The sequence below is a fragment of the Phalacrocorax aristotelis genome, chromosome 5, assembly GCF_949628215.1.
Source record: "Phalacrocorax aristotelis chromosome 5, bGulAri2.1, whole genome shotgun sequence".
Taxonomy (NCBI): domain Eukaryota; kingdom Metazoa; phylum Chordata; class Aves; order Suliformes; family Phalacrocoracidae; genus Phalacrocorax; species Phalacrocorax aristotelis.
This window is the reverse complement of record NC_134280.1, coordinates 8,671,854-8,693,275: the sequence shown is the minus strand read 5'-3', so window position 1 is coordinate 8,693,275 and position 21,422 is coordinate 8,671,854. Positions and strand designations below refer to the sequence as shown.

The 21,422-nt window shown below is 39.2% G+C and overlaps 1 protein-coding gene across 6 annotated transcripts in view; it reads right to left on the bottom strand.

Moving 5' to 3' along the window:
• Positions 1-21,422, bottom strand: part of NCKAP5 (NCK associated protein 5) — a 410,016-nt gene that overhangs the window by 268,902 nt on the left and 119,692 nt on the right. For all 6 annotated transcript variants that reach the window (XM_075092891.1, XM_075092890.1, XM_075092893.1 and 3 more), the window contains one exon: positions 11,513-11,586. In XM_075092891.1, the coding sequence (XP_074948992.1) occupies positions 11,513-11,586 (74 nt within the window). The remainder of the gene's footprint in view (positions 1-11,512; positions 11,587-21,422) is intronic.

The following is a 21,422-nucleotide window of genomic DNA, read 5'->3' as shown; positions in this document are numbered from 1 at the left end:
CACTGGATCTGCCCAGAAGGTCTGTGTAGCTCAGGATCATGTCTCTAACAAGGGGAAAACCCAAAAGTCCCGCTCTCCAGCCATCTGGGAGCTCGGGGATGTTCTGAGCCAAGCTTCCCCTCTCTGCGTTTAGTACATCTCACTAGATCTCTTCCATGACTTTGTCCAGTCTCCAACTTGAACCCATGCACACTTTTAAAATCTGCGATACCCTGTTGCAGGTGCTCTGAACCTTGCTTACATGAAAATCGCGTCCTTTAATTTGTTTTTCAGTGCGTCACCAGTTAGCTTCATCCGAGACCCTGCATTTATTGCATCAAAAGAAGCAGCGGACAATCTGCTCCTCTCCATGCTACTCACGTTTCTAGCTCTGCCATTCTCCTGCCTAAGATACTGCTTTTTCAGACTCAGGAGTCCTAGCCGTTGCATAAATGAAAGCCATCTCATGCTTCTGATTACCCTTTCCTGCCCTCCTCTGAACTTTTCCAGTTCTGTTGCACCTTTTCTGAAGTGGGGGACCAGAACTGCAACCAGTATTCAAGATGCAGTAAAATCACCAGCATAATTACGATCCCTAAGTGTGATACTGCAGATCTTAAAATACTGTGCTGGTCCAGTCAACAAATCTTTCTACCAGTCCAGAAATTACTGCGTAGGAAGTTTTTATTTAAAGAGCACATCTATCCACAATTCTCCTTTCCCAAATTCCTAGTGAAATCACTGAATGATTTCACCAGATATGCTAGATTAAACAGGACTACAGGAATGAAAAAATATATTGCCGGTTCCTTAATTATTTTCAGGCCTGGGCTTACATCCACTGAAATCAAGAGCAATGGAACCAGTCTCCTACTCTGTAACACAAAGTGATTTAGAATTAAAAAGAACCAGTATTTATCTACAATTTAAAGCTACGATTACAACTTGAAAGTATATTTTATGCATATTGAGCTGTACTGTTCCTGACAGCTGAGATACTTACTGTTCTTCTGTGTCTCTTTAATAGCATCTCAGTTTCATACACAGCATAAGTACATGCTCCAAATCATTAATTATTTCTCATCCCTAGGCTTGTGCAATTTTATCTAGCACAGACGTTTATAAGACAATATACTAGTCTTCAAACAAAATTCATGACTTTTCTTACCGTCGCTCTGGAGTGATAGTAAAACCAGAACACTCGTACTTTCAAAACACTAAAATGAAGTAGATTATAGCATTAGCTTCATACATTAATGGTAGCCATAGGTTTAAATATAGAAACCTAACAGCTGGCACTGACAAATGCAGTAACTGCCCAGTATAGGAATTCTGTCTTTTTCTCAGAGACATCCAGCTGCTGTTAAAGACGGAACAGATGCTTCTTAAACCGGCTCCTGATTCTCAACTGGCATGATGTCCACGTGGAGGTGATTTACCTCTGCCCACTGTTGCATTCTGCAGCTCTTCCAAATGGGAGATACTTGGGAAAGAACAGGTACGTTGACAGGATGGAGGTGATTGATTTGCACAGTAATCAGTAACACCAAAATAGCCCTGTAATCTTCAAGAGGGTCTGTGCTTCAGGGAGAAACATTATACTTAAAAATCTGGGGGGAAGAAACCTCCAGAAATATACAGTTATTCAGTTTAGCTCACTTCTTGTCCTTTTTCATAGTGATTTATTTACTTAGGACTTAAGCTCTCTATAGGTGATGTAATCCTAGATTTTCAGGTATTCTGCCTAAAGGTTGCTAGCACTTAATGCTAGCGGTGTTCCAAAACTATTAAACATGAGTAGGGTAGAAATTGCTTGTATTGACGTCACTTATGGAAACAGTTCCTCTTTCAGCCTGACACAGGACACTGTTCAGTGAGACCTGGGGCAGCACTGCCCTTTTGGGGACTTCAATTTAAATATTGGGACAATTGCCTGCGCATCCGGGAAAACTGCCAGGTAGGCTATTGCACAAAGAGCTGCACCGTAGTAGCCAACGGGGACACTCGCTGAGTGCCCTGCACTGGCAGAAAAAATCACTTCAAGGATCAGCCACTTGAAGAGATGTTCCAGACCAAATGGTTCCCAATAACCATGTTGTTATTTCCCAGTACAGACTGGTAAGCAGGACTACTGGAAGACTCACAGTCTGGCTGCTGCCTTGTGCTGACATCTGTTACCATCAGCTCCTGCGGCTGATGGTTACATTCAGCTCAAAAAGGGTCTATGAAAGTTTTCTCTTGATCTCAGTGGAAATTTAGATCTTGCATAGGAATATGGCATATCTTTTGAACTGGCTGAAGAAAAGGTCAAGTGCTGCCATATGCATGTGCCATATGCCACATTGCAGAACAGAAGCAAAAGGAAATCCTGACGTTCCTGTCACTGGGAGAAGGACAGCGTTTGTCCATTTTTTTTTTCAAGCATTTATAATAGTGTTATTAGAGAAAAGGAGAAGAGGGATTGAGAGTGCTTACAGCTTTGATCCGTGTTTCTGGACCGACCTCCCAGGGCTGTGCAGGAAGGTAGGTACTTCCTTTGCATTTGATCTCTCTTCCCCAACTGGGAAGAGTGGAAGACCATAAAAATACCAGGCGCCTTACAGGAACCATGCCGAACATATTTGTTTCTCTCAAAAGAGCTTAAGAGGCTCTCGACTTGCCTGATAGAGGACTAAGAATCTGCTGAATGAAAAACGATGTTGGATTTATTACAGCATTATCACGAAGTGAACTGGGAAGAATTTGAGAGGTAACATCAAACTCGCATCAAACCTCCTCAAGTACTGAGCAGTACAAGCATCTGCCTGCTCTGGCACCACGTGGAAGCTGGTAGCCTTATCCCTCTGCTGTCTTTAAAGGTGCTACATAAATGACAGCAAACTAAATATCCTGCAGAAGCTGGTATCTCCTTACTGCTAAGCGTTTGCCGGAGATTAATCTAGATTTTCTGGGTTTTGCTTATTTAAGTTACACCTTCTCAACTCTGCTTAGCTAATCAGGTGGTAATAAAACTAAGAGGTCTATATTTTGCAAGCTTTTATTCATTTTTTAAAATCTCAGGGGAGTATCTACATAAGCAAGAGTTTGCAAATTCTGAGCTATGCTGATTTAAGTAGGAAAAAAATATGCTCAGGACTTTAATATCTGATGAATGCTGCCTTATATTTGAAACCTTGTCCCTAGTGGAATCCATTACAATAATGTTTATACAGGTTTATGCTATAAATGCATGGTATTTTCCCTACAGCAGAGTATGTTGAAAAATTGCTGATTAAAAAAAAATTTAAAAATCATGTGCAAATGGGCTATATCCCAGAATATGGATCGCTATAGATATAATTATGCCCCTTTATTAACAACTAAAGCAATGGAAAATGTAATTTGGTAACGTAAAAAGGGCTTCATACAGCTGACAGAATTGATAGGAAGCGCACCCTGGATCTCCTGCAATGTGTGTAAACGGGAAGCCAGCCAAATCCTACAGAATTAAAGGAAACTTTCAGAAAGCTGTGAAGTACCTCCCCAAGCTCTTCCAGCCCGATTACAGTCAGCATTAGAGCTAAACAGGACATCAGGCGAACCTCCTGGATAAGGCTAGCTACAGATCTAAACTCCCCTTCTGCAAAAACACACTCCAGCACATCTGGATCTTCAGGTGCCAAGTGCACACAAAGCCTGGAGAAAGGTGCTGACTGCCGCAGTGGAAAGCGGGAAGATGACAGTGATGGATCAGCGCACGCTTAACATCAAATAACAAGAAGCGGCGATGTCACAGCAGTATTTCAGTTGCACAGGTGACCTGCTTTCAACTCAAGCGGTATTTGTCCTGTAACAGGCCCAGCCAGGTGACACAGGTACCTACCTCCATGGTTTTCTCTACATTAAAAACCACTTCACCAGCACAGCAGCACCAATATACTTCAAAATAAACTGCCTCAAGAGAACAAGGTAGAGCCCTTCTCGCCTCCTCCCCTTGCCACTACCCATCCCCTGACAGAGAAGATCCTGTACATGGGCTTTTATACTGTTTATACTTTTATACAAGGGCCAAGGACAGGAGTTGGAGAGGGCACTTCCAAAGATGGGTCTCCTCTTCCACACCTCATCATGCTATGAGACATAGATATATGAACATTTTCTCCCATCACAGAGCACAGGATAAGATTTTCACCAAGCTTGCTTTAAGCCATAAAAGCTTTTAAAGTTTCAAGCAGTGGTGTGGGAACTTCATCCCCCAGATAGGAGTGAACAGGCTGACAACACACAGCGCTGTGGCATGAGAAATACAACCTTCTTATTAATACACTCAACTGGAACAGAGAAAAGCTCTGGCTTAGACACAGATCTCTTGTATAAGTTCCATTACTTAGTATATTCACGACTTTATTTTTCTCTGTAAAAGGGGAATTATGTTATTCCTTGTTTCATCCTTGGGGCTGAAGAGATGAAAACCATTTCTCACTTTGTGTGGAACAATGAGGTCCTGTTCTCACTTGGGGTCTTAACTCTTGCTTTAATGTAATTTAGAAAAAATAAAAATGGTTGAGCATTACAGAATGAAACAGAAACGCTAACCTTGATTATTTAACTTCTCTTTTGCAAGTGAAACTGATTTACAGGGAAAGGTGCTAACCCAACTTGCATGACTTCATGTACTTTTTCTCACTGGCCTCTCCTACATCTGCCATCAGCACTGCCCTGTTTGTAGACCTTATTAGTGAAACAGATCAGTGACAGACCATTTCTTTAAAAATAACAAATTCATAAATTCTCCACTTCTACTTCCTTAAACCCACCACCCCATCTAAAGCCTGGTCTCACAGCCTGTGTCTTGTGCACTACACATTTCTGTGGTACATTTTGACATCCTGTTTTTATGAGAGTCCAAATTCTCATTTGGTGCCTTGATGTAAATCCATGGGTTTCCCTCTGCCAGATAGGAAACAGAGGCTCCATGTAAAGATACGGTTGTTCAGTCTTAGAGAAGACTTCGGGGCAATGTCACTGTTACTCATAGGAATTATTCTTTTCTCTGTGAATAATTCCAATAAAATAATTGAGGAGTGAAATATGATTCAACATGAATAAGCATGGCTGTGCCTAGACATTAGTGGAGGACTAAATTCAACACCAAATAATAAAAAGAGAATACAGTTTCCTTTTGGAAATGTTTGGGGTTTTTAGAAAGGACTAGATAATCTCTAAGCAACAATAAAACAGGTAATTGCATATTCATATCTTGCGGACTGCTATGTTGATCTGTTATTTGGATTTGTCTCTGAAAACTGAGGTACTGTTTCAGGTGAGTAGGCGGTCTGATGTTCCCCTACGTGGCCGGTCGTTTTGCGTCAGCCTGTGTTTGCCCCATGCAGGGATGCCACGGTGGCACAGTGCGTCTGTGGTGTGCCCGCTGCCTGCTACCTCAACCAAAGTGTACCCTTCTGGGGACACAGGCAAAAAGCCCACCATCCACACTTAGTTTCAGGTAAAATCATCTGAAAGTCTTTTTTTTTCCTAACCCTAAATAGCCACTAAAGTAATATGTGTATCTGCATACACAAAAGATTTTGTTCATATAAAAAATTTAAAACAAACAGAGAACAGTGCCAAGATTATCCATTTCATTTCCCAGCATACGAATGAGGATCTAATTTACTCTGGGCTGTTCATGCATTTTGCTTTTAACAAACATCCATATGTCAAATAGACCTTCCACATACTTCCCTGCTGGAGTTTTTTTCCTTTCAACTTGGTAGGGAACATTTGTGATCCTTATTCTACCAAATATATCTAAGGAATATATTTTGCTCAAGACCTTCTATTTTTTAATTTAAGAGAAACAAATCAATTCATGGCTCTGGCAGTCTTGCTATTAAGCATACATCTGTGCAAAAATACCCCAATCCCTAATTAATTACAGAATGTTATTAACATTTTAAAATTTAACATTGGTTAATGTATTTAATTTTATAAACATGACTATATGAAATTACTTTTTAAAGACCACTTCCCCATCTTCTGACTGCATTTAAAATCTGGGGAGTTCAGCATAGGTATGGAGGTATTTGCTGATATCAAAATTATTTTATATTCAGGTGGTTCCAAATCCTTTATGTAATGACTTCAATAACTGAGGCTTGACACCTCACTCCTGACTCATGCAGCACTGACAGCCAGTGTTAATGGGAGTTTTCTCTGATTAAATGAAACAGGCTGAGAGTGATATTCTTTAAAATTAATACTTGTTATGAATGTATAATGCCAAAATCATCCTGGGTCATGTTTCTCATACACCACAGCACATCAAACTGAGCTTAATTTTAAGTCAGCTTAGTAAATACTCCACAAAAATATGCCCAATCAGAGTCAAAACGACTCTGTGTTGAAGATTTACTTATCGATCAGGTAAAGAGTTGCACGTAAAATGACTATCAACTTCAATCAGTTGAGATCAGACATTTTGTATGACTAATTAGTGGAACTGATAAATTTTGAACAGCTGTAATCTTTTGTAAGATGCCTAATTTACTAACTTGTTTAAAAGACAGTGATCAGTCTTGAACATGGAGATACATTATACTCGAAGACGCACTCCTTTAATGCAACTTGCAACAAGTGTTCTAGCAGCCATCCAGTCTTTTCCCTTGGTTACAAGTTTAGTATTTTTAGTGGACTTACGTAATCCATAATGTTAATTTGTAATCTTTAACCTATTCTCTCTTACTTTTCTGTGATCCTGTTAAAGATGCGATATATAAGGCAAACAGTAAAACACGTGCTTTTCCGTACACTCGTTATTCACACTCTCATCCAGTTCGGTCATGAAAAAGCATCTATAACAACTGTGGTGTGAGACAGGCATTGTACCGGGGCGTCACAGGAAGCGAGCGGTTTTCATTCACAGATAATACGATGGCGGGGCTTTTTGTGGCCTGTACCTACATCTGCACTGCTCACTGAACCATCCAAATTTACACTCAACTAAAGAAAAGGACATTTGGCGAAAAATCAGATACATTTTTAATTGGTATCCTAATGTGCGTATTCAAATACTAATCCTTGATAGAAACATGTATCTGAAGCAGTATTGTCAACTCTGTTAGACAGCTTGGTAGCCTTATATGTTTTTTATCTACATTTTCATGTTAATTTTTTCACATGTAAAGTCACAAATCAGAAGCTCCAGCTGTAGAGAGACATATATGCTGTTATAATGTTAGCTGGAAACTTCTGAGTACCTGTGATGACTGAATGACTCCTAATTGCCAAACTCAGTTCTGCTCTGCCTCAGCCAGCCTCACTTACAAACACTGAGGAAACCAAGAGGAATACATCAGTGTTTTCATGGGTTGTACAAATTTGTCATATATAACCACTACTAAATCCAGCAGTGCTGTAGAGATGTAGCAAAAAAACCCATAAAACACCACCACTATTCCTCCCCCTCCCCCCCAAAAAAAATCCACCACAACCCAGCAAACAAACAAAAAAAAAAGAGATTAGCGGGTTATCTTAGGGGCTGATAGCACAAAACACCTTTTTCCTGGTTTTATCCGCTGGCAAGACAGTTTGACAAGTCAGGTGGACTGACTATCAAGAAGAAAAGGAGAAGAAAAAGCCTTATGCTCTCAAAATCCACACCAAACCGAACCAATCTCTGCCTGCTGATCGTGGGCTACAACAATTCTGCAAGGTAATGCATTCCAAATACAGTCTGTAACTCACATTAGCATTGTAGACCAGAGACAACTTTTGTTATCAGAAACTTCCAGAAAGGGTTAAAATGGGGTTTCAGCCCCAAGACCTGGCTGCTTTGACCTTAATTCCCCTCAGGCCAACTTACTAAGCCCCTGACAAGAAAAAGATATTTGTGCAGAGCATGACCTTAGCTTTAGCTGGGGCAGCATTTGTGTTTTTTCACAGCTTTCATTACTGTAATATCATACGTAGGGTTTTTCATTTGTTTGCCATGCAACTTACTCCCCTAAGATTAGTCCTTTTCTAGTCAAGCAGTTTAAAGCTAATCACAGTTGTTATTTTAATCTGTACTCACCATTAAGAATTCTTGCAGAGCTATTTTGCTTGTTAGCAATTATGGTCTCCCAATGGAAGTTCATGATTACAGCAAAAGCAACCTGTTTAATACTTGGCACCTCTTTAGTATACAAGCATTAAACCCAGGAGCATAGAAGAATGCTAATGCTGGTGATGAAAGTATAGCAAATCTATTTAACAAACTCTGTTTTTAAAATACAACATTGGAGAAATGCCATGTGGTCCTCATGCACATTTAAGGGAACTAGTAATTGCTGTCACTGATATATGTGTGAAGACTTAAAAATAATGATCTGCTGTCAAGGTCAATTAGCAAAGACCGCAGGAGCAAATTTCTGCTTCTCATGTTGATTGTCCATGGGATTCTGCCATAAAAATTATACATAGTAATACACATTAGCTGAATTAGAGCATTAAATGATTGTGTGAGAAACAACACTGCAGAGGGATCCCCCACCCCTGACCCAATTCTACCCCATTTAAAGTTATTTCCAGACAGTGTAGGGCAGAGAAATCTAAAATAATCCAGTGTTCTGATTCAAGCTGTTACAGTGAGATGCACAATCACTATTGTGCATCACCTCCAGTGATAAACGTTGGTGATTTACATTGATAAGAGTTGAATTTGTCTCATGTTGGGTGAATTTATTTTGTTCAAACTTGAAAAATGGGGGAGCCACTGACAAGTCAAATATGGTATCATTTTCATCATTCTTTGTGTGAAAATAATTATTGTAAAATGTTCAGTATAAGAAAATATATGTTAAAAAAGTCTGCATTGCCACATACTAGTGAGGTACCTCCACTCGTTGCTGTTAAGCTTTTAAAGAACAGAACATCTGAAGCTGGGCTAGAGGTCTATTTTGGTAGAATGCTATAAAACGTGACCTGACCATAGTCAGTTCTCCTGGGATGGCAATTACGACAATAAATGTTCCACAGCAGCTGCTAATGCTGTGTATAAACAGTCGTCCTATAAAATGAAAAGAAATTTTTGCCACCACATGTCTTTTAGGGTCCCATTGTACATGTGGAAATGTATAGGAAATGTAAAATTGATATGCGCACCATGACATTGGCTTTAGTCTCCTCTGTCTTAGCCTGGCCGCTATAAATCTATCCTGGCTGTAAGTAATGCTGAAGGAGCTAAATAGTCAGAATTTGTGTCTGTCTTTTTTATTAGCTTGCCTAGAGTAAAGTAGGGGTTATCGGTCAATGTCAGGTTCATCGCCCAGTGACCCACTGGGTTAAAATCATGGTAGTCACAAATCAAGAGCATAATGAAGTCTGAGAAGAGGGCTATGCTGATTTATTAGGACATCTGTCTGGCTATAGACAGCCTAGTACTGCCCCTGCATCCTGTGAGCTATTAGCATAATCCTCACCATGAAACATCTTAGAGATTTAAAAGAGAGAAATAAAGTATTCAGAGAAGACCGGCAAAACCAGAAGGGTTTATCTTGTAAGTCTTAACTTTTTATGCCAATACCCCATAAAAATAATATTTCAAATAAATTAGTATTAAAAATAAATTGCTGTTTTCAGTTTTCCAAAACCACTGAATTTTGAGAACAGATCTGAATGCCTGTTCATAATAAAATAAAGTCACTACTCCTGCTGCTTTTCAAAGCCTTTTTAATCTTTTATTATTCATTTATATTTAACCACAGTGGCGTCATCGACATATGTTACCCCCTTCCTTCTTACAAAAATAATCTCCCAGATTCTGTAACCTTAAATGTAAACTTCCTTTTTTTGTGCCAATTACTTTGACTACTTTTATAAGAAAGCAGGAATTAAACACAAACTTTCTGAGTTTTGCTTATAAGTAAGACAAATCCATACCATAAACGCTGTATGCTGTAAATGCCGTAATACTACTTTATATCCTATAGGCCAAGAAGTTTGTGAGATGCACGCCAACTAGTAGTGTCATGTGCAAAGCTACTTTTTTTTGTACATGTGAGGCATTCAACTGAAAAATCAGACAGATCATTATTTCTTCTTTGATCAGAACTAAGGTACAATAGGTTTTAATCTATGAAGATTAACTTATTTCCTGAAGATTTCTTTATATTTGACTATGTATTAATAAAAATTGTCACCACACGTATGTCTTCAGAAAGAAAAGTTAAATATTACATATGTTTTTATATGGCTGTGACTGCTGAATGAATTTCATCACTGGTTCTATTCCATTTCCTCTGTATTAAATGCTATCCCAGATAGGAATTTAGCTGGTAACTATAAAAATACGAGATAGTATGTAGTTAATAAATAGATACTGAACGCTTTGAAAATACAAAGTGCAAGCAAATACTGCAAAGTGCTGTCATGCAGATCTTTTTAGACCAGCTGTGACAATAACAATTCTATACAAATGAAAAGTCTGGAAATTAATTTAAAAATTACCAAGAGATAATTAACTCATTAAGGGTGTGAGACTTCTGTGGCTTCTGAAGATTACGTAATTTCTTGGCTATCTTTACCAATTCATATCAGAAGGCCCTGAAACAACAGCTAGAGAACAGTACTGCTGAAATACAAGAAGGAATCTATAGACTTAGACATTTTTGCCGTCACATCACTGCTGGAATGACACTTGATCAATTTTGGAAAGATGCAGGCAATGCACAACCTCTTGTCCTAGCTAATGAAGGCATTGACAGTAACACAGCAGCAATACCTCTGAAATACGATATGCAATAAAATTGCTGTTGTAAAGACGAAACTATGTATGGAATGAGGCGAGCACCTTTTTGCGAGAGCTGACAACCTCCCCCTGTGAGCAGGCGGCATTTATTAGACCAGATGAACCCATGGTGGTCTGCAAGGTCCTATAGCCATCTTACCAGAGGGATGCAGAGTTGAGGAGTTCTTCATAAGTGCTCGTGAAATTATCACATCTGCTGTACGGCAGAGTAGAAACACCCACTAGCTGCACCCTAACATTGGAAATCACTGCTTTGTTTAAACCCGAGTTAAGTCTGGGCAGGCTGCACTGAGTAACATAAATAGAGAAGAAACAGAAATTCTGTGCGATCAAGAGTGCTGCAAAATTTTTAAACTGTGTTTATTTTAGTTTCAAAACTCTCAATTTCTCATGCTGCTATGCCGTGTTTTTGGCTACAGTTTGTGTGCCATTTAGTGAAAACACTTAGACTCAAGCATATAAGACCATTTCTTAAATTCAGTCCAATTAAAAGAATCTGAAGTAGAGTTAGCACTCGCTGCTTAGAAAACTGAACATGAGGAAACCTGCGCACATGTAACTGCCCTGATTAACAAAGGCAAGATTCAACTCGTGTGCGAAGCCCTACTTATTTCACTTAGGTAAGATGTGCTAGTCTGCAAAGAATTAAAAAGTGGAGAAACTGAATACCAAATCATTTATTCAAACTCAAGAACAAAAACTATGCAGTGCAGTATTTTTTCCAAAACAGCAACATAAAGAAATATGGATGTGCGTAGTACTTACCTCCATAAATTCCAGCGTTGTTCTTCCAGCTGAGTCACTAAATGCTCTATGTACTTGTTTGAGTCCATATATTCCTAAATGAAAAATAATTAAAAGGTTAGTTTTTCAAAGTTCAAAATTTGTAAAATTTTGAGTAAAAGGCAGGGTCAGTTTGTGGAGTCCACTTTCATTTTGTAGCCAAGGTTATCCCATGCACACAGTGATGTAAAAATCCTGATTAAAGCCAAATTTGGATTCATCCAAGTGAACAGGGCAGTAGCCCAATACACTTTTCAGAGATTATTCAAGGGGAAGACAAAAGGTGGTGAGGGTATGCAAGCAGCACAAATAAATTAGAGTACATATAAATACACATCCATATTCTAAGCCCAGAATTATATTCCCTGGATCCAGACTAAAAAAATAACTTCTCAACAGCACAGTCACTGTTTTGGTGCACATTTTGTTCACTTTAGATATAAATCAAGGTGAACTGGGTATTTGACTCAAACATTTATTTTATGGACAGTATGAAAAATACCCTATTTGAAAATGAAACTATAACTCAGCTCCTATGTAATTTTCCAGTTCAACTTTTGCAGATACTGTAACTTGCAATATCAGCTATATGAGAGCTGCTGTGTTTGTGTCTAGACGGAATTTCTGACGAATAATTATAATCAGATGAACAATTCCGATTTTTTTCTTATGGAAGCCTATTCTTTAAACTCAATGCAAAGAGATGATGCTTATTTTCAGCAGAGAAATACATCAATAATAGAAATATACCACTTCACTTCCAAGAGGAAGGAAACTTTAGTGTTATTTATATAAAATATTTCAGAATGAATCCACACAATAACATGTGATATAATATGATATATTCATATGACAGCAGTACCAACACAGCCACATTACTATTACTCTGAAAGCCTATGGGTAATAATATAACTCTTGAAATATCTCACCAAAGCAAAACCATGTTTCAAACCTCACACTTCAGGAAATAACAACTATTGGAGCACTATACGGAAAAGAATCCGTCTTCACTTTCTGGAGAAAAAAGCTCTGCTTTTGCAGCTCACTTTTTAAACTTTGGACTCATCACAAAACCACTATGCGGGGTTTTTTGTTTGTATTAGGGGTTGTTTCTCTACTATTATTATTTATTTTGTGTACAAATATGGAATTTTGTTGCAAAGTAGTTGGTTCTTCTCAGCCATTTATCTTCATGACCAGGAATATGAGATAGCTACTATAGGGACAGTACATCATCATGTCTTCTCAAGGTGAAGATAAATGTTAGCTGATTTTAATGATCATAATTTATATATAAATGTACATTTTTATTTTTCAGGACTGGAATTGTTCTAAGTGATTCTGTGTCTCTGCCCAAAGTAATTATTTTCTTGTTCTGGTTGAGAAGGAGAGAGAGTGGTTCCTCAAAGTCTGTCGTAACACAAAGAAATGGTCCCTGGCACAGACAGAAAGGAAGAGTAAGAAGCTGCTCCCCAGGAGCCTGTGCAAATGCATCTCAGCCGTACGCTGTTCAAACTGTTCCTTGAAAACCTTTGGGTATAGTGAAACTTTCCATTAAACGCTGTGGTTGCCCCAAGCTTAAGTTTTAAGATTAACTGCTGTAGATAACTGTATCTTGTAGATGTTACTTTCAGAAAACATAAAATAATGTAAATCCTAAGAAATGCCGTGAACTTTAGTGGTATTAATATAGCTTTACACCAGTGCTGTTTAGATTAGATGCTGTTTTCAGCATTGGCTCTTGCTCTCCCTGTTACTCAACTTAGTTGAATTTTACTTGGATTATACCATGTCAATTAAGCAGCAAGCTTCTTCTAAAGCCAATACAAGTAATTCTGTAATACACATATCTGACAGTTCAGAAAAAATATTTAGTGACAATTAGTTGCAGCACCATGTTCTTTAAAACAAGCTTCCTTTTTTTACTTAATTTTTTTTTTTTACTACAATGAACCTGGTATAAATTAGTATTAATACCTTTATATCTTTTTAATGTAATATTAAACAATATTCCTGATTTATTCATTAGTGCACTTTGCCCTACAGGCAAGGATAGGATCAGCGGTTTTATTCTGCATAATTCTACCATGATAATATAAAAACCTCATTCGGAAGCAATCTTCTCAAAAATATTATCTAGAAAAAAAGACAATGGGGAAAAAGCAAGCAATGTGTTTATCCTGTATGACTGCTGCCTTAATGTGAAGTTTTTCCTGTGGCAAGTCAGAAATATTATTCTATTTCTCTTTGAAGACCTGCAACTCAAGACTATGTAATCTATCAGCGTGCAAAAGTGATGTAAAAGAATCAAACGTGATTTGATAGAAACATCATGATTAGAAGTACGTCCTTTCTTCTACGCTGCTATGGCAAATTCATGTGCCAGCCGTGCCCAAAGCAAGCCATCTGCTTCAGACAAGGCCTCTGTTCCCAAGCCCAGGTTTCTGCTCTTTTTTCTTATCAGTTATCCCAGTAAGCCAAATTCTGCTAACCCTGGATCAGTATTACCATTTTGTCCACATGAAGCAAATAGCAAACAATGATTTGAGATTTAGAACAACTCTGTGATTTATAATAACTTGGCACATTCAGTGAAAGCATAAAATCTGGAAAAAAAACCCCTGTAGTAATCATACCTCTTCACAAAGACTATATATACAGTTGAGTAAAGTACCGACATTTTTCAGTACCCAATAAATCACATTGAGAGGAGCAATACAAACATTTTGTAGCTTCCTTGGAGTTCTGTCTTATGAATGCTTGCACCATGTAGACTTTGAGTAGCAGGGCTAACAGTCGCGTCTGAAAAATTGCACAGAGCATCATTTTCTGATGTGAGCGTATGTCTTCAGGAGTTCGCACTATTGGAAGGAGGACCCAAGTCACCCACGCATGTGTAAGAAAAATACCTTTTCCTTTTGAAAACAGACAAGATCCAATAACTGAGTAAGGATAAGAATCATTTAGGTAGACATGACCAGTACTTATGCTAGATACTAATAAGACAGATCAATCAAATAGGAGAGAAAGGCTGTGAAAGGACAGTGGCCCCAGGGTTTCAGAATTGGCTTACATTTCTGCCTGTTCCCACCAGAAGGCTAACCACTGAGCACCTCCAAAGCAGGAGGGGTTAAGGCTGCGTAAGGCAAAGTCAACATTTCTGAAATTATGCAGCATTTTTAATCTGAAGTTGGAGGCTCAAAATTAGTGCATTTTTATACATCTAATGATATCGTATAGTGATTCTGCCGGTTGTGGCATTGCCATCTATGCAGTTATTCACAATAGTACTAAACCTCAGCAGCCTGAGCTGCGTCAGACCTGCTTTGAGTCCCACTCTGATCTTCAGCAAAAACCTGCTGGATTACTGAGTCCATGATTAAAAAATATATTATTTTTTTAATCCTTTTCCGAATAATGGGTGAAATCTGTCCCATTTCTTCTCAATTAGTTAGTTTCCAGCCAGGAGGGTTTCACTGCTCCATCTATTCTCCCGTGATGCTATATAACTTCACTGTAATATGTTCAAATGCAGTAGAAAATCTTTCTAACAGCTGCGGAAATTCTGGTGTCCAGAAGGAGTTGGTATGCAAACATCACATACCAGCTCACCTAATTTAGAAAGCATTAGAGATTTACCAAAATTGTCACTGTTTTGAGCTGAAGCACAAGGCTACAAATATACCTAAGTATGTTTTTTGACAAAACTAAATATCTAACTTTGCAATGCTTAATTGTTTTGGGTGTTTTTTTTTTCTATTTTCTTTGTTAGCTGGACGGCTGTCAGGAAAAAAAGAGGAAGAGAAAGGAAATTAATTGCCCTTACTGAGGCCTGAGATCCACTGGTCGGTATTTTGGTTGGTTGTGTGGGTATTTGTTCTGGCATATCCATGTTGTTGTGCTGGGCAGGGTATCAAAAATTATACAGCACACAGAACATTTTCCCATCCATTGTTACAGAGCAAACCCTTAGGGCAACCCTAGGCTTATAACACAGGAGTTCCTCACCGGAAGCTGGAGGTGATAAATTTAAACTAAAGAAATAGCACGTAGTCTCTGCCTCTCTTAAGGAACTTGCACAGCTTGGTATCAAAGAGAGTTTAATGAGCTTAGCAATATGTGAAAAGGATTAAGAATACAGTCGTTGATCCAGCAAATCACTTGATTACATACTTAATTCAATAGGGCTACTCATGTGCTGAAAGTTAAGCACGTGCTTTGGAGCTGTTAGTGGGCAGTGGTCACTGGGCGGTGGGCGGCATTGCGGTGGTACCGGCCGTCCTGCGGCTGTGACACCCAGCTCTCCGAAACCCGCACGCCTCAGCCGGGCATGTGGGGACATGGCAGCTGCCCTGCCTGCCACTGCTTTGCCCATGCTGAATCCTAGCCTACGTCCTGGGTGCACAGCTGAGGTGCCCGAGTTGTGCAGAAAATAAGGAAATCGAGATAAAGCCCATGCCAGCACTCGTCTTCCTGCAGACTGGCTTTGAAGCAGGGCTGGGAGGAGGAAGTCATACTCAGCCCTGCAGAGCCCAAAGTGTCCCTTTCGCCCTCTGGCACATCTAACCCCGCTCCTGGTTCAGCTGGGGTGGACACTGAACAGACAGCCCTGCTGCAGTCCTCTGCAATGCTAGCCCTTGACTCTGCTAGTATTCGTATTTGAAACCAGAGAGGAAAACATCAGCGTTGGATTCAAGGTCTTGTGCTTCCCAGAGGAGGATGTTTGTCATTGAGAACTAGAGAAAAACACCAAATAAACAACCTGATAAACATACAGACAAGTTCCTGTGAGTATCTGGAGCCGTCCAGCTCTGGAGACAGGGAACTACACAGAGATCCCTCAGTCATCTGTTGCAATGGGGAATGTCGTTTTTTCACACGGAAAGGTTATTAGAAATCAAACAACAACAAAGCTGTCTGCAGCCAAACAGCAGACTCTTGCAATTAGGAAATGATGTTAGTAAAGCAAAGAGTGGATGGGATTGACCTGTGAGCGGGAGATCTAAGCCATTACACTAAGTGCAGAAATGCAAGTCATCTTTGAAGGATCTTGGAAGAGTGCCTTGGGGAGTGCTTTAGATCTAGGGAGAGTGCCTTCAGAGAACATTATAACTTTTGTAAAATATTTATTTTTGTTATCATCCTGTTGCATAAACCTTTGAAAGAAAATAGGCTTTTTTCCAGCAGCCCAAGAGGAGATACATATATATATGTATTCTTGCCTGAATTATGTGTTTCGCATGTCTGAAAGTATTGTAATAGAGGATTTGAGTGAGCTGCTGTTATACAACATTACTCAGCTGCACACCAAAAATAAATCAGGTATAAAAAAAGATAAAACCTCTTTGCATTAGATATTTTTGTCACTCCCTTCAATACCACCCCTGGATAGACTGCTCACCTTTGGTGCTAAATAGCAATGAAAGCTAAACTGGGCAGCTTAAGAAAATAAGATCTTTTAAAACTGTCATTATTGGTGATTTTTGTTTTCCTACCTGATTTCAACATGTTATTTTAATTGTCAGTTTTATTAACAACTGGCATGAAAGCGTACATTTAGAGCATCCATAATGAAGCAGAAGGCTGGCAAGGGCCCTCATGCACATACTGTGGAATTACACCATTATGGTAAAAACAGTAATGATTATTTTAATAAATATGTTGAGCAAATTTCTTAATTGTTGAAAATCACTTAAGCCTCAGTGAACAGTTCACATCACATCTCAGCTGCAGTGATTAAAACTGATTCCCTGACTCATCTGTAGCCAGTTGTTTTCGTAAAAAATCAGCTGGGCTTTCCTCCTGCTGCTGCTTGGCTTCTGCTTTGCGCCCTATTAAATGGCACTATGCACAGAGGACAGCAGAGTTTAATAAAGCCTGAAACAGCAGAAGCTCGTTAACTAAGGACAGAGTCTGCACCCCTGCGCACTCTGAATACAGGGATGCAGAGAGAGTTTGCAGAGGAACGCTATCGAGATTTGCAGCTGGCATCCAGAGCCCAGCTGCATTGGAATTTTTGCCAACTTGTCCCCAAAGAAGTACAAGCTCTGGGATACAGACGTGGGTACTCTGCTACTCAGTGGCACCTGATGTTCCTGTTCTTCCCACACAGGGCCATGGAGAATGCTGTAGTTTTTCTACCAGCTTATAAAACCTGTTTTCCAATAAGACATTTTCTACAAGGAAATCTCATGGCTCAGGCAGGCTTGTGTGGGAGAGATGTACAGACCAGTATTCTGCGAGGATTCTTTCCTGGCTCAGTAGACCATAGCTGGACAGCGAAGAACAGATTTGGTGAAAAACACTGCCACCATTCAGATTTCCAGGTGCTTGGCTGGTTTGAGTTGCTCACCGTTTAAGGGTTACAGTGGTTTTACATGTCAGTTATACAACCTACGTGGGCCTTGACATGAAGGATAAATCGTAGTAGGTAGGAGGATAGCAATGATGCTGGACTTAAATTCTGGAAGAGAAAAAGCTAAAACATTGACCCAATTGAGGTTAATTACATTACATCTGCAGTAAATCAATTAAGTGTCTCAGTACTGGGGATAAAGGAAAGAATCCCAGAGCTCCCCAGCTGCTACCCTGTGATGCTAGGGAGTGAAACTAAAAAGACAAAAATATATGTTTTAACTTTCCAAAGGGAAGCCCGGTGATGGATTCAGGCAAAAAAAATAACAGTGCCGTTTTCAGCTGGACAGAATCTGCTGAATTCCACCTTTTTTGATACTAGTGCTGTAATCTCATAGGATGCTGCAAAATTCCTAGTAATACTACACTGTATCTGCCTTGTAAGACCTTTCCTTCTAAGGGATGCCTGCTGTCCTCTAGCAAGAACACACAGCATGGGTTCAAACGTACACGATTTCTCAATGTCCTGATTCCTCACCAAAACCAGATGACTAAGCAGAGGCCACATCAATCCTTGCAACAGCACCTAGAGGCTGTAGGTCTGTAACCCAAGACATTAGGATCAAAGTAAATGGAGAAGCTCCAGCAGATGCCCTTGTTTTCCATGGCCTATGAAAATCTCTGGCAGTGGTAACAGCAGCGTACTGGATCTCATGCCAGTTTAATACTCTGGCCCCTAACTTTCACAGCAGTTAATGGTTAAAGCAACAGCTAGGTTAAAGGACAAATGTCAGTTTATGAAAAAGTTTCCTGTTTCATCCTCTTTCAGGGCAATGAAGCAGAACCCAAGATAAAGTAGGTGAGTGTTAGGATAAATTCCTAAGTTCAAACAGATAGATGAAAATAATATTTTACAGAAAATAGGCACTTGGGCAGCAATTTCAAACTGGGATCCATTAAAAAAATATGTGCTTATTTGACAGACTCAAATATTTTTCAAAATATGGTAGGATATAAAGTAAGATAGTTGGGAAGTAAAGTCAGAAACCAAGAAGATGGATGAAATACAAGAGAAAGAGATAACTAAAACCAGAAAGAAGGATGACAGGAGTGAGTAAGTACAATGAACATGTCTAGAACTTGACATATTTTTTTTAAATACCTTTAGCTCCAACAATTTTGCAATCCTTGGGCATAAAAGTCTCTACGCAAATAACAGGCTATGGAAGTTTTGTCATTTCTACTAAATACTCAGCAAATTATTCTGTTTGGCTGCATAAGTAAAGGAAATCGGACATTTTGTCCAACAGGCAAAACCATGCTATTTTTAGCTGATTTTTGTTCCCTGAAAGAAGTATAAATAAGTAAAAGCAAATCCTGAGCATTACCTGGAATTTATTAGAATTGTCTTGAAATAGAAAAGGATGATATCATACCAGAAAAGTTTGAATTTATTAGACATCCTCTAAGTCATGGAGCTTTTAAGACCAGTTAACATCTTCATTGAGTTATATGCTGTTACTGCAGGAACAAAAGCCAAGATGATACAGAAGTGTGTCCTACAGCATCAACAGGTGGATCCCTTGATTTGTATCTGGGGTCAAATCACGAGATCCTTTTGGTAATCAGTCTGCATAAAGGCTGAGTGTCCCTGGATACCTACCTATCCTGAGTGTAGCTCACTGCGAATGGAGTTCAATCAGGCTGGTTAGGGCCTGATCCTGAGCAAGAGGCAGGGAGCAGGAACTGCAGCAGGTGCAGATTATGGGCTGCACTTACCCACACTAGTCCCAGAGGAAGAAAAAGCACAGAGAACTCTTTGAGCTTCTAAACTACCCAAAAAAAAATCAACTAGGTAATTGCAGCAGCCAAAGATTTTAGCAGGAGATGGGAAAACCCTGCCTTTTTTGCCAGGAAGAGGAATAGTTGCAGGGTGCACCGCAGCACCCTGATCATGTCTCCTGCACAGGTTTGGGACTGCTCTCTCAGTTACCTCAGCACATGGGAAGTTCTTGTTCTCAGTCACTATAAAACATCTCTGTATAGTGAAATGCAAAACAAACATACAAAGTAAAGCTTAGCATAGCCATATATGTGACAGTTCCCGCTGTTCAAAGTTATTGATGACCACTTAAGGACGTGTCAGGGTCACAGAAGTGTTTATATCCCAGAAATTCCACAAATGAAAAGGCATCCATGTTCTTTAGGGCAATAGGAATTTGCTAAACCAGACATTCAGAGTCAAGAAAAATGAGTGCAAGATGTGCAGATTTTATGAGTTTGCTGCTACACAATGTGCATATTTACATGAAATAATTAGCTGTAGTCTTGTTTATGTCAAATTGAATTTACATTAATAAACTTCACCCAGCAAAGACACTGATGCTGTAAGAAAATGCCCAGAAATGTTAGCAGCCATAAAGATGTAGAGTAAACACCAGAGCATTTAATTAATCAATTTCTGACATTACCTGGTAATTACAATTTCTGAATAATTTCTTGGATTTTTTTTATGAATATAAATCAACCATAACATACAGAAGAACTGCTGGTTGGAGGCATTTGACTTGCGTAGACATATGGCACTTGCATGTGACTCATACTGACTAAAAAGACAAGGAGTTATAACAAGGATAGAAAAACATTCATGGGATCTATTGTAGAGTTGGGGAAATCTAATTCTAAGGTTATTACAGACGTTTGGGATTCACAGATAAAGACACTTCATTCTCAGTATGTATCAGACTTGTTAACTCATTTGGAATAACTGCTATCATCCATCCTAACAACAAAAACCTTGGGACCTGAAGTTTTCTATCATTTTCTTTCACTGCTTAATTATCACTTGTCCTCACGTATATTCTGGCAGCTTCTGAGAAGGAACAAGGTACGCACACACAAATCAGGCATATCTTTGTATGGTTTTATTTCTACTTGAAAACAAACTAAATGAAAAAGCAGTAGATGTTCATCAGTTCAATAATTCTCTTATTAGAAGTCCATAGTAAAAAGTATAATATGTATGCACTTATATAAAACATAAAAATGGAACATAAAAACCCAGCACAATGCTATAGGCATATCAATCTGATGATCCCAAAATGCGCCCAAGCACCAGTGCGCAAAACAAGGCAAGAAAAAGTTCTGAGGATTTCCAGCTTCTGTCCCCTGCTCTAAGTACAAGGGTAACCCAGGGTTTAGCAAAACCCAAATTATCTACCCATAAGGGTTTGTATGGACAGAAAACAGAAACTGGAGATGAGCAGAGAGAAGGCGAAGCGCTGCAGCAGAGGCTGAGGCCTCCCTTCCAGACAGGTCTCACTCCCCTTCTCCTGCCATCCCTCTTTCACCCGCCCGCCAGCATGCTGTGCTCTAGCCACAAACTTTTTCAGATAGAGGAGGGAACATGTTATAGCACATTTTGAAAATTAATCTCTGTGTTGATGGCTCTGCTTGCAATGCCTTGCACACGCATATCTATAGTCAAGAAAAATTTATCTCAGCATTAAAAATGTAGCAGGAAATCCCAGAAACTGCT